The sequence below is a fragment of the Salvelinus namaycush genome, chromosome 5 (genome assembly GCF_016432855.1).
Source record: "Salvelinus namaycush isolate Seneca chromosome 5, SaNama_1.0, whole genome shotgun sequence".
Lineage (NCBI taxonomy): Eukaryota > Metazoa > Chordata > Actinopteri > Salmoniformes > Salmonidae > Salvelinus > Salvelinus namaycush.
Window position 1 is genome coordinate 12,777,698 of NC_052311.1, and position 14,258 is coordinate 12,791,955.

The 14,258-nt window shown below is 43.7% G+C and overlaps 1 protein-coding gene across 1 annotated transcript in view; it reads left to right on the top strand.

Moving 5' to 3' along the window:
• Positions 1-3,520: 3,520 nt before the first annotated feature.
• The window catches only part of LOC120046939 (cohesin subunit SA-2), a 44,587-nt gene continuing 33,849 nt past the window's right edge, over positions 3,521-14,258 (top strand). The window contains exons 1-8 of the mRNA XM_038992490.1: positions 3,521-3,558; positions 3,722-3,824; positions 9,405-9,623; positions 11,881-11,977; positions 12,512-12,588; positions 12,855-13,059; positions 13,271-13,422; positions 13,511-13,708. Of these exons, the coding sequence (XP_038848418.1) occupies positions 3,521-3,558; positions 3,722-3,824; positions 9,405-9,623; positions 11,881-11,977; positions 12,512-12,588; positions 12,855-13,059; positions 13,271-13,422; positions 13,511-13,708 (1,089 nt within the window). The remainder of the gene's footprint in view (positions 3,559-3,721; positions 3,825-9,404; positions 9,624-11,880; positions 11,978-12,511; positions 12,589-12,854; positions 13,060-13,270; positions 13,423-13,510; positions 13,709-14,258) is intronic.

Sequence of the window (14,258 nt, forward strand, 5' to 3'; positions counted from 1 at the left end):
GTAACAAACCAATGCAAATGTGATCAGCAGTCCAGTACTAACACTGGCCCATTAAATGTCAATTGAGAGCTATATTACTATAATTTGAGCCCTATAGGCCCCCAGAATCCAGATGTAGCCTATTGTGAGAAAGACATAATACCCAAAAGTAACAGTATAGCTTCAGTCCCTCTCCTCGCCCCAACCTGGGCTCGAACCAGATCAACTAGTCTATATTTTTCGAGAAGAAAAATAAATAAATTGACAATTGGTCTGGGTGCCGTGAATAAATGAGAATAAATGCACACATCGATGACAGCCACCCTCGAAGGATCGTTACCCATCGCGCCACAAAAGCCCCTTGCAGAGCAAGGGGAACAACTACTTCAAGGTCTCAGAGCAAGTGACGTCACCGATTGAAATGCTATTAGCGCGCACCACCGCTAACTAGCTAGCCATTTCACATCGGTTACACAAAAATGATTCCATCTTCATCATTAACATTCTGCATTCACGTTGTTGTACATGAAATGTTATAATCAAAGTAGCTAACACGTGTCCTGGTATGAGCCAGTGATCATAGGCCTACAATCCAGTCTACCACAGTGTTGAGTTGGCCTGGGCCTTTGTACACTTGCTTGAATGGAGGAAAACATATTTTTAGGTCTGGTGAAGACCTGCAAAAGGGGGTACACTTGTGTGTGTTTTCATGCCAGCACTGCCTGTGAAACAGATGTTACTTTTCAACCACCCCCAGAAATTCTTTGCCTTATTCCGTTATTGATCAGTATTGGTGAGGGTAAATAGGATATGGATGTAGGCAGTGGGTAATTTAGAGCAGTAAAAATGTTAAGTCATTTAGCAGACACTCTTATTGAGAGCAAGTAGTGAGTGCAAACATTGTTGTACTGGTCCCCCATTGGAATCAATCTCACAACCCTGTTGTTGCAAGCACCATGCTCTACCAACGGAGCTACACAGGGCATAATATACAGTGGGGAGAACAAGTATTTGACACACTGCCAATTTTGCAGGTTTTCCTACTTACAAAGCATGTAGAGGTCTGTAATTTTTTATCATAGGTACACTTCAACTGTGAGAGACAGAATCTAAAACAAAAATCCAGAAAATCACATTGTATGATTTTTAAGTAATTAATTTGCATTTTATTGCATGACATAAGTATTTGATCACCTACCAACCAGTAAGAATTCCGGCTCTCACAGACCTGTTAGTTTTTCTTTAAGAAGCCCTCCTGTTCTCCACTCATTACCTGTATTAACTGCACCTGTTTGAACTTGTTACCTGTATAAAGGACACCTGTCCACACACTCAATCAAACAGACTCCAACCTCTCCACAATGGCCAAGACCAGAGAGCTGTGTAAGGACATCAGGGATAAAATTGCTGGGATGGGCTACAGGACAATAGGCAAGCAGCTTGGTGAGAAGGCAACAACTGTTGGCGCAATTATTAGAAAATGAAAGAAGTTCAAGATGACGGTCAATCACCCTCGGTCTGGGGCTCCATGCAAGATCTCACCTCGTGGGGCATCAATGATCATGAGGAAGGTGAGGGATCAGCCCAGAACTACACGGCAGGACCTGGTCAATGACCTGAAGAGAGCTGGGACCACAGTCTCAAAGAAAACCATTAGTAACACACTACGCCGTCATGGATTAAAATCCTGCAGCGCACGCAAGGTCCCCCTGCTCAAGCCAGCGCATGTCCAGGCCCATCTGAAGTTTGCCAATGACCATCTGGATGATCCAGAGGAGGAATGGGAGAAGGTCATGTGGTCTGATGAGACAAAAATAGAGCTTTTTGGTCTAAACTCCACTCGCCGTGTTTGGAGGAAGAAAAAGGATGAGTACAAGAACAAGAACACCCCCAAGAACACCATCCCAACCGTGAAGCATGGAGGTGAAAACATCATTCTTTGGGGATGCTTTTCTGCAAAGGGGACAGGACGACTGCACCATATTGAGGGGAGGATGGATGGGGCCATGTATCGCGAGATCTTGGCCAACAACCTCCTTCCCTCAGTAAGAGCATTGAAGATGGGTCGTGGCTGGGTCTTCCAGCATGACAATGACCCGAAACACACAGCCAGGGCAACTAAGGAGTGGCTCCGTAAGAAGCATCTCAAGGTCCTGGAGTAGCCTAGCCAGTCTCCGGACCTGAACCCAATAGAAAATCTTTGGAGGGAGCTGAAAGTCCGTATTGCCCAGCGACAGCCCCGAAACCTGAAGGATCTGGAGAAGGTCTGTATGGAGGAGTGGGCCAAAATCCCTGCTGCAGTGTGTGCAAACCTGGTCAAGAACTACAGGAAACGTATGATCTCTGTAATTGCAAACAAAGGTTTCTGTACCAAATATTAAGTTCTGCTTTTCTGATGTATCAAATACTTATGTTATGCAATAAAATGCAAATGAATTACTTAAAAATCATACAATGTGATTTTCTGGATTATGATAAAAATTACAGACCTCTACATGCTTCGTAAGTAGGAAAACCTGCAAAATCGGCAGTGTATCAAATACTTCTTCTCCCCACTGTATGAGACTGTAATATACAGTATCAAAAGATTATCCTATCAGAATTACAATAATTTTTTTACCCTATTAAAATATATGCAGACTCTAAAAGTATGTTGAAAATAGCACAACACAACCAGTATATTCTTCCTTTTGTAGTTGGATGTGAGAGTTTGTTATAGACATAGCCTATGTTGAGAATTAATGGGGTCCTATGGTAATACAATCAATGCCTATATAATTCCAAATCGACTTTTCAAAAGTGTTAGGTTGTACTTTAACGGAATGTCCCTTTTATATATCATTAGAGCTGACGTGGTCAGTATTCCTTCTGTATCTTCCTATAAATACAATTGTTAAGGGTGTAAAGCCTGATCCTAGATCGGTTGTCTTTAGGGCCAATCCGTTCACAATTTTTCGTTACCGTGCAGAAATATGTGCTAACAACCAATCATATGAACCACATAACAAATTGTCAGCCAATCGCTGAACTCCACTGAGAGTTGTGTGATTTTCGCGCCGGCAGGTAGTGTGTATTTTTTCCAGTGATCGTCTGTCATCGGATCTGAGGGAAACCTGTTCTATCCAAAATAGTTAGCTAGCTACCAAGTCATTACTTCAGATTAACACTACACTATTATCCAGGTAGGTAGCTAGAGACAATTTTGTATTATTTAACACATGTTTGTTGTAGTTAAAAATGTTAGCTTGCTAGTTTGAATTTCGCACTGTTGACTAACTTTTACGGCTAACGTTAAACAGCTAAGTTAACTGTAACAGTAGCTATCTAGCTAGCTGTAATGTTAGCTAGCATGTTAGCTCTTGTCGGTTTTGCTTTTGCCAAGGCAGAATTGTAATATCCCGAACTCAATATGCTTGATCATATCCTAAAACTGTTTCTTCTAATCGCCAACCTGTTTAGCCAAAGTTCCTGAATCCAACCCTCATCTACCTTTGTGAAGTGAACTCTACAATAACGTTAACATTACTGCCTGACCAGAAATATGGAAGTGCAACACTCTGATGAATCAAGCCATGACAGGTAAGTTAGGCTAGCTACCGGTAGCTAAACATGACAGTCATAGGTATCACAAATATAGAAAGAACCAGCTAGCTAGATAATTATGCAGACTTATTGCGTTAGCTAGATAGTGTGATTGTTTTTGACTTGTGTTGGCTTTGTTCATTACTACTTTTATTTGCAGTCTTGAGGAGATCGAGGACATCTCAGACTCTGGCAGTGACTTTGAAGTCCAGCTGAAGGCCATGAAGCGGAGAAAACAGACCACTGCACTACTAGGACCTCGGGTCTGTAATGTTTTTTTTCTTCTCACACACACACACACACACACACACACACCACGTCACACCACACCACACCACAGGAGGTTGGTGGCACCTTAATTGGGAATTACAGGCTTGTGGTAATGGCTGTAGGGGAATGAGTGGAATGGTATCAAATTAGGGATGGGTGTGGGTAATCAAGTTCTGGAACTGACTTCAAAAATTGATCTTTAACCAGAGATCACATTTTGTTCAAATACTGTAAAACTATTTGTTCGAAATGTTGTCTTCAAGACAAAGTTAATGTGCTTTGACTAGTGTTCAATTTGTACATGTGCATTTGCGGAACACAACAAAAAAGAAACCAAGCCAAGCATCACAAAATTCTGCTCCCTAAAGGTCCTTTCCACTTCATGTCTCACTCACTCAATTGCGTTTCCACCGCTCCCTCTACACACGAGTGCTGAGTGCACCTACAGAAATAAATGACCATAAAAATGTATCTAACTGATGGGATACACAAGCTACATTCCTTGCCAAATGACTTCAGTTTTATCACAAATTCAAAATGGACTGGTTAACTGAAGTAGGGAAATATGTGTTCCAACAAAGTTTTGGAATAATTGCGTAATTTTTGTTTAGGGTTCTTTCCGGATGTCACTAGCTACACAGCCACAAAGTCAACATTGGCTATTAGAGGTAGACCGATTATGATTTTTCAACACCGATACCGATTTATTGGAGGACCAAAAAAAGCCGATACTGATTAATCGGCTGATTTATTTATTTGTATACAATACTGAATGAACACTTTTATTTTAACTTAATATAATACATCAATAAAATCAATTTAGCCTCAAATAAAAAATGAAACATGTTCAATTTGGTTTAAATAATGCAAAAACAAAGTGTTGGAGAAGAAAGTAAAAGTGCAATATGTGCCATGTAAAAAAGCTAACGTTTAAGTTCCTTGCTCAGAACATGAGAACATATGAAAGCTGGTGGTTCCTTTTAACATGAGTCTTCAATATTCCCAGGTAAGAAGTTTTAGGTTGTAGTTATTATAGGACTATTTCGCTCTATACCATTTGTATTTCATATACCTTTGACTATTGGATAGGCACTTTAGTATTGCCAGTGTAACAGTATAGCTACCGTCCCTCTCCTCGCCCCTACCTGGGCTCGAACTAGGAACACATCAACAACAGCCACCCTCGAAGCATTGTTATCCATCGCTCCACAAAAGCCGGGAACAACTACTTCAAGGTCTCAGAGCGAGTGACGTCACCGATTGAAACGCTATTAGCGCGCACCACGCTAACTAGCTCGCCATTTCACATCGGTTACACCAGCCTAATCTCGGGAGTTGATAGGCTTGAAGTCATAAACAGCTTGAAGCACAGCGAAGAGCTGCTGGCAAATGCACGAAAGTGCTTATTTGAATGAATGCTTACGAGCCTGCTGCTGCCTACCACCGCTCAGTCAGACTGCTCTATCAAATATCAAATCATAGACTTAATTATAACTTAATAACACACAGAAATACGAGCCTTAGGTCATATGGTCAAATCCGGAAACTATCATTTCGAAAACAAAACGTTTATTCTTTCAGTGAAATACGGAACCGTTCCGTATTTGTTCTAACGGGTGGTTTCCCTAAGTCTAAATATTGCTGTTACCTTGCACAACCTTCAATGTTGTGACATAATTATGTACAATTCAGGCAAATTAATTACAGTCTTTGTTAGGAATAAATGGTCTTCACACAGTTCGCAACGAGCCAGGCGGCCCAAACTGCTGCATATACCCTGACTGCTTGCACGGAATGCAAGAGAAGTGACACAATTTCCCAAGTTAAAAGAAATTCATGTTAGCAGGAAATATTAACTAAATATGCACGTTTAAAAAATATATACTTGTGTATTGATTTAAAAAAAAGGCATTCATGTTTATGGTTAGGTACACATTGGTGCAACGACAGTGCTTTTTTCGCGAATGCGCTTGTTAAATCATCACCCGTTTGGCGAAGTAGGCTGTTATTCGATGAGAAATTAACGGGCACAGCATTGATTATATGCAACGCAGGACAAGCTAGATAAACTAGTAATATCATCAACCATGTGTAGTTAACTAGTGAATATGTTAAGATTGATTGTTTTTTTATAAGATAAGTTTAATGCTAGCTAGCAACTTACCATGACTTCTTGCTGCACTCGCGTAACAGGTAGTCAGCCTGCCACGCAGGCTCCTCGTGGAGTGCAATGTAATCAGCCACGATCGGTGTCAAAAAATGCTGATTACCGATTGTTATGAAAACTTGAAATCGGCCCTAATTAATCGGCCATTCCGACTAATCGGTCGACTTCTAGTCCATACCCCAACCAGAAGCCATGGATTACAGGCAACATTTGCACTGAGCTAAAGGGTAGAGCTGCCGCTTTCAAGGTGCGGGACTCTAACCCGGAAGCTTACAAGAAATCCTGCTATGCCCTGCGACGAACCATCAAACAGGCAAAGCGTCAATACAGGGCTAAGATTGAATCATACTACACCGGCTCCGACGCTCGTCTTATGTGGCAGGGCTTGCAAACTATTACAGACTACAAAGGGAAGCAAAGCTGCGAGCTGCCCAGTGACACGAGCCTACCAGACGAGCTAAATCACTTCTATGCTCGCTTCAAGGCAAGCAACACTGAGGCATGCATGAGAGCACCACTGTGTGATCACGCTCTTCGTAGCCGACGTGAGTAAGACCTTTAAACAGGTCAACATACACAAGGCTGCGGGGCCAGACGGATTACCAGGACGTGTGCTCCGGGCATGTGCTGACCAACTGGCAGGTGTTTTCAATGACATTTTCAACATGTCCCTGATTGAGTCTGTAATACCAACATGTTTCAAGCAGACCACCATAGTCCCTGTGCCCAAGAACACAAAGGCAACCTGTCTAAATGACTACAGGCCCGTAGCACTCACACCCGTAGCCATGAAGTGCTTTGAAAGGTTGGTAATGGCTCACATCAACACCATTATCCCAGAAACCCTAGACCCACTCCAATTTGCATACCGCCCAACCAGATCCATAGATGATGCCATCTTTATTGCACTCCACACTGCCCTTTCCCACCTGGACAAAAGGAACACTTATGTGAGAATGCTATTCATTGACTACAGCTCAGCGTTCAACACCATAGTACCCTCAAAGCTCATCACTAATCAGGAGGATAGAGTTGTGGTCGGATTTACCAAATGGAGGGCGAGAGAGAGCTTTGTACACGTCTCTGTGTGTGGAGTACAGGTGATCTAGAATTGTTTTCCCTCTGGTTGCACATTTAACATGTTGATCGAAATTTGGTAGAACTGATTTAAGTTTCCCTGCATTAAAGTCTCTGGCCACAAGGAGCGCCGCCTCTGGGTGAGTGGTTTCCTGTTTGCTTATTGCCTTATACAGCTGACTGAGTGCGGTCTTAGTGCCAGCATCTGTCTGTGGTGGTAAATAAACAGCCACGAAAAGTATAGCTGAAAACTCTCTAGGCAAGTAGTGTGGCCTGCAATTTATCACAATATACTCTACTTCAGGCGAGCAAAATCTAGAGACTTCCTTAGATTTCGTGCACCAGCTGTTGTTTACAAATATGAACAGACCACCCCCTCTCGTCTTACCGGAGTGTGCTGTTCTAACTTTCCGGTGCAGTGTATATCCCGCTAGCTGAATATCCATGTCGTCATATTGACTATAAATACACCAGGATATCAGCTCCAAGTGATTTTAATTTATGAAATCTGTTCCCAAGTATTCCCACACATAATAGAGAGATGTGTTTGTATAGAAATCTAAGCAAGGTTTGAAATTATTATGTTTTAGTCAAACATTATATCTGTTTGGGCTCCTTGAGTCAATTTGCACTCTACACATTTTCCGTTGTTATGTTACCCCCTCGATCAACTGCTAAAAAAATCGTCCCGTGGCTGAATCTAGTTGATGATCCCTGGCCTAGGCTATTACCCCTAAACATAGACATTTTTCACACTGAAAATATGCAAAAACATTAGTTTGATAAAGATAAAGAGCGTATTTTTTATTTTTTTTATTTTTATTTTTTTATCCCATTTTCTCCCCAATTTTCATGGTATCCAATCGCTAGTAATTACTATCTTGTCTCATCGCTACAACTCCCGTACGGGCTCGGGAGAGACGAAGGTCGAAAGCCATGCGTCCTCCGAAGCACAACCCAACCAAGCCGCACTGCTTCTTAACACAGCGCGCCTCCAACCCGGAAGCCAGCCGCACCAATGTGTCGGAGGAAACACCGTGTACCTGGCCCCCTTGGTTAGCGCGCACTGCGCCCGGCCCGCCACAGGAGTTGCTGGAGCGCGATGAGACAAGGATATCCCTACCGGCCAAACCCTCCCTAACCCGGACGACGCTATGCCAATTGTGCGTCGCCCCACGGATCTCCCGGTCGCGGCCGGCTGCGACAGAGCCTGGGCGCAAACCCAGAGACTCTGGTGGCGCAGCTAGCACTGCGATGCAGTGCCCTAGACCACTGCGCCACCCGGGAGGCCCTAAAGAGCGTATTTTCATCAGAATCATTAAGCCTAGGCCTACTCACCAAACAGATTGTCTTGGCCATAATTCATCCCCATGCAGTGTTCAATTTAGAATTGTTCATCCATTTAGAAAATTCCAAGGAACAGGCATAATAAACTCAATCAAATGTAGATAAATGTGCAAATATATTTTCCAATTATATATATTTTTTACCATTTTTCTCCCCAATTGGTAGTTACGGTCTTGTCCCATTGCTGCAATTCCCGTACGGACTCAGGATAGGCGAAGGTTGAGAGCCATGCATCCTCAGAAACACGACCCTGCCAAGCCGCACTGTTTCTTGACACACTGCTCGCTTAACCCGGAAGCCAGCTGCACCAATGTGTCGGAGGAAACACTGTACAACTGCCGACCGTGTCAGCGTCCATGCGCCCGGCTCACCACAGGAGTCGCTAGAGTGCGATGTGACAAGGACCTCCCGGCCGGCCAAACCCTCCCCTAACACGAACAATGCTGGGCCAATTGTGCACCGCCTCATGGGTCTCCCGGTCGCGGCCGGCTGCGACACAGCCCGGGATCGAACCCGGGTCTGTAGTGACGCTTCAAGTGCCTTGGACCGCTGCACCAATCGGGAGGCCCTTAAAAGTAGCTTTTTATAGCTTCCTTTTTTTTTGGAGTAGCATACTCTGGGAAAAAAAAAAAAAAAATCATGTGTGTACTCGAACAGTCAAAAAAGGTCAAATGCCCATCCCTATATAAAATACATCAAACACATGGGTTCCATTCCATTCGCTCCTTTCCAGCCATTAGCCTACACTGACACACACAGATTCCGACATAGCCACCAGTATGAAAGTTAAGCAGGTGCCATCATTTTTTCTCAACGAAGACATAGCTAACCCACTCACTGTAACATCTGTTTGTTTAGATGTTATAGAGCTACATAAACTGTTTTGGGGGGAGCACCAACACTAACTACACTATTCATAGAATTACATTAATTCACTCACAATAGCCTTTTGAACCCTTTGTTTTTTCTCTTTTATCCCCAGCCACCCAAGAGACCTAGGCGTAAAGCTGCATCCCAGGCCAGCCCAAATCCCAGCACCACCTCCACCCCACCAGCCCGTTCCCCTCAGCCACCGCAGCCTTCCCCGGGGAGAACTAGGCAGCTCGGCTCCCCCAGGCGAGAGAGAGAGAGGAGGGGGAACCAGGGCATGAGCGCTGGGGATATGTATGAGGCTGTGAGGTCTGGAAAGAGTGCTATGGTGGTGAGAGAGGGAGTGAGGTATTGGTGTGGGGGGAGAAAAAAAGAGAATAGGTAGTGGGAGGGATGACGGGGAAATGAAGCCTTTACAGCCCACAATGGGGGTGATTATCATGCACTGTCAGTATCTGACAGATCTGACCCTACTAAGGCCCTTTGATGTAGAGGTAGGAGAGCTGCCATTGGGTCACATAGTCAATGATTGACAGCTCATGGTTGTCCCACCCACTGTTGGGCTCTGAAACTCCAGTTCCCCAGTCTCTTGAGGGTTAGGGAGTAAAAGTGTGTTGAAAAGAGTTCCCTATTATATAGGAGCACAATACAGATTGTTTTCAGCCTTCAGCACTCTCACATAGATGGATAAGTTTACTCAACTCAATGAGTACAAATTGCAGCCTAGTAGTACTGTAGAATAGTAGCTCTGCTCTAGAGCTGACCCCAATAAGTCGACTAGTCGATTGTTTGGTCGTTAGATCGTTTTAGTCGAACAGTAACGTGTGTGTGTGTGTGTGTGTGTGTGTGTGTGTGTAGCTGCGGGAGCACCAGGAGGAGCTGTCCTCCATGATGAATGCTATATACATACACACACACACACATATATATATATGGGGCGGCAGGTAGCCTAGTGGTTAGAGCGTTGGACTAGCAACCGGAGGGGTTGCAAGATCGAATCCCCGAGCTGACAAGGTACAAAATATGTCGTTCTGCCCCTGAACAAGGCAGTTAACCCACTGTTCCTAGGCCGTCATTGAAAATAAGAATTTGTTCTTAACTGACTTGCCTAGTTAAATAAATAAATAAAAAAGAAAAATATATACTACCGTTCAAAAGTTTGGAGTATCTTAGAAATGTCCTTGTTTTTTAAAGGAAAGCAACAAAAAAAAGTCCATTAAAATAATATCAAATTGGTCAGAAATACAGTGTAGACACTGTTAATGTTGTAAATGACTATTGTTGCTGAAAACGGCAGATTTTTTATGGAATATCTACATAGGTGTACAGAGGCCCATTATCAGCAACCGTCACTCCTGTGTTCCAATGGCTCGTTGTGTTAGCTAATCCAAGTTTATCATTTTAAAAGGCTAATTGATCATTAGAAAACCCTTTTGCAATTATGTCAGCACAGGTGAAAACTGTTGTCCTGATTAAAGAAGCAATACAACTGGCCTTTAGACTAGTTGAGTATATGGAGCATCGGCATTTGTGGGTTTGATTACAGGCTCAAAATGGCCAGAAACGAAGAACTTTCTTCTGAAACTCATCAGTCTATCCTTGTTCTGAGAAATGAAGGCTATTCCATGCGAGAAATTGCCAAGAAACTGAAGATCTCATACAACGCGGTGTACTACTCCCTTCACAGAGCAGCGCAAACTGACTAACCAGAATAGAAAGAGGTGTGTGAGGCCCCGATGCACAACTGAGCAAGAGGACAAGTACATTAGAGTGTCTGCAATGATTTTATTTGTTGGCTTTATGTAGGCAATTTTTACATAGTTGACAATGGCAATAGAAGTTACTTTTAGGTTTGTATCATTTAGATTTGGATATAATTTTTATTAACCACAGTGATTTTGAGATATGAAGACGTTATTATAAGTTAAAGGAAACTGTCATGAAAATGTGCATATGAAAAACATAACTGGCACACAGATCGGTATAACTGGTAAGATAAATTGTCATTCAACATGAAAAAGGTTGCCGACTCCTCGTGTAGCCTATTACCGGCATCTTCAGGAGAGTAATGGCAGAATCTGTGAAAGCCAGCAGGAGAGAGAGGAGAATAGCTGGGTCAGGTTAAGGTTTTTTTCTTCTGGTTATCAAGATCTCTTGCGCCCTCTTGAGGCATTTGTCTTATTACATCAACCCTTAAGCTCAATGCATACAGTTGATTTGATTAAAACACATAGGGTGTGTCTGTATGCGGAAAAATACACATTTAAAAGAACAGACGACTTTCAGTCGACTTAAAAACATTTTTTAGTCAGTTACAGCCCTACTCTGCTCATACTCTGCTGTCCTAGGGAGTTGGAGAGACTGGGGGCGGGAGAAGATGACAGACAGAAAATATGGCTAGAGGTTAAAGGGGAAAGGGATGACAGTGTATGTACCCATTTCTGTTTAGGGAATGATAATTAAAAAAGAAGGGAGGAGGGCATTAACTGGTAAGAAAGGAGTAACTGTAATCGCCACATAATGATGACAGTTTTGACTTTGTATGCTGCTCTCCCCTCATTGGCTGTGGCCTCCCTGTCAATCTCCAGGCGGTGGTGGACGAGTGGCTAGACAGCTACAAGCAGGATCGGGAGGTGGGCCTACTGGAGCTCATCAACTTCGTCGTTCAGTGCTGTGGCTGCAAAGGTCAGGGGTTGCAAGGGTGTCTGAGAGACGGAGAGGGCAGGGGGTGATTGGGGCCAGGGGTCACTGGATTTTCTTTTAACCTGACCCCCAAAATAGCCATTGATTAGCTCTCTGTCTATTGATTTCTGGGCCGGCTCACAATGCAAGGACCAGCGTCAAGCGGCCTGTCATTTCAGTGTATACTTACACTGGTCTATGGATGGATAAAAGACTCTGATAAAGAAAGTTATGTGGGATGGAGATTTAAAACACATAATGTATTTAGCACTGTGTTTCACATCCAATTTTTTTGTTCATTAACAAATATTACTTTGTGTTAGCATTTCATGTTTAGAGAAAATGAACTGCTTGTATGCTAGGGCTTGGTGATGTCAGCTTTGATCCTCCTCACCGGGGTTGTGTTCATTAGGATGCAATGGAAAACGTTTACAAATGTTTTGCAACACAAAATGAAAATGAGCTTTTCTTAACGGATAAGTCCAGGTAGTCGTTTTCGCCCGTTTCTGGTCTAATGAACACAACCCTCTTCCTTAGGTGTGGTGAGCAGAGAGATGTTTGACGGCATGCAGAACGCTGAGATCATCAGCACACTGACCAAAGATTTCAATGAGGTGAGAGAGCGGGGACGCCTTTTGGGACCAAGTCAGAGTTGAACTTTAGATTTTTTTTAAATTGTGTTTTACACTTATCTCTTCGCGGCTCATGTAAAGTGCCCTGGGTTTGAGAAAAGCTTTATATGAATGATAATATCATTATTATTTCGTTGGAACAATGTTATTCAATTATATTTCCCACAGCTAATTTACACAACATTGAGCCCAAAACTAAGGAGATATTTTTTTATCCCACATATCTCCTGTTCTCCTCCCCAACACAGGATTCTGTGAACTACCCCCTGTGCTCCCCTGGCCCCCAGTGGCGTAAGTTCCGGGCTGGCGTGTGTGAGTTTGTGCAGGTGCTGGTGCGCTCCTGCCAGAACAGCCTTCTGTACGACGAGTACCTCTTCTCTGCCCTGCTGGCCCTGCTCACCGGCCTGTCTGACTCCCAGGTTAGGGCCTTCAGACACACCAGCACCCTCATCGGTGAGACACGGGACAGCCACCGCATATTGACCACAGTAGTGTTTTTGTTGAGGCCCAGCACACACTCATTGGTTCAATGTATTTACCAGAGAGGTGTGCTCTGTCTGTCTGTCTGTGTGTTCATGTCTGTCTGTGTGCATGACCATATTTTGAGGCATATGTCTGGCCCTGTGTGTCCATTCCTGTATGTAACTGTGTCCCCTCCCACTAGCGATGAAGCTGATGACTGGTATAGTGGAGGTAGCAGTGATAGTGTTTGCCCAGATTAAGACCACCCAGAGACGGTACGACGTGGAGAGGAGCAAGAGTGCCGAACACAGAGCCTCAGAGAGGCTGGAGGAACTACAGGCCACCATCAGCGAGGTAACGCGCGCACACACACCCTGATTCGGCTCATCTTCAGCACATCCTTACACATTCTGTTCAGTCTCTCGTGTGTGTGTGTTTGTAGCTGCGGGAGCACCAGGAGGAGCTGTCCTCCATGATGAATGCTACGTTTCGGGGTGTGTTTGTGCACCGCTACCGGGACCGCGTAGCTGAGATCAGGGCCGTATGTATCGAGGAGATGGGCGTGTGGCTCCGAGAAAACCCTGGAGACTTCCTCAACGACGGATATCTCAAGTACCTGGGCTGGACCCTGCACGACAAGGTGGGCAGGCAGACAGACGCCCAACTACTGTTGTCACGTTAGCAACATTTTACTAATGATACAATAACAGGCCAAGTATCACGATACCAAGGAGTAAAAAAAAAAAAAAATGTGGCCTAGCGCCCTGTTCACCCCGTCCCCCAGACGCTTGTTCCCATTTTCGAAATGTTAAGCGCATGTACTACACAAAAAACCTGCCACTGATAATCACACTTCTACTCAATACAACACGGTCAATTTAACTTCAAACTGTTCACTTTCTAATAGAGTACTGCATAGAATCGCTAATTTGCTGATATTTGCAAAGGACTAGATGTGATTTGGCTGGAGGAATGGGAGGAAGGAATATACAGTGGGGCAAAAAAGTATTTAGTCAGCCACCAATTGTGCAAGTTCTCCCACTTAAAAAGATGAGAGAGGCCTGTAATTTTCATCATAGGTACACTTCAACTATGACAGACAAAATGAGGGGGAAAAAATCCAGAAAATCACATTGTAGGATTTTTTATGAATTTATTTGCAAATTATGGTGGAAAATAAGTATTTGGTC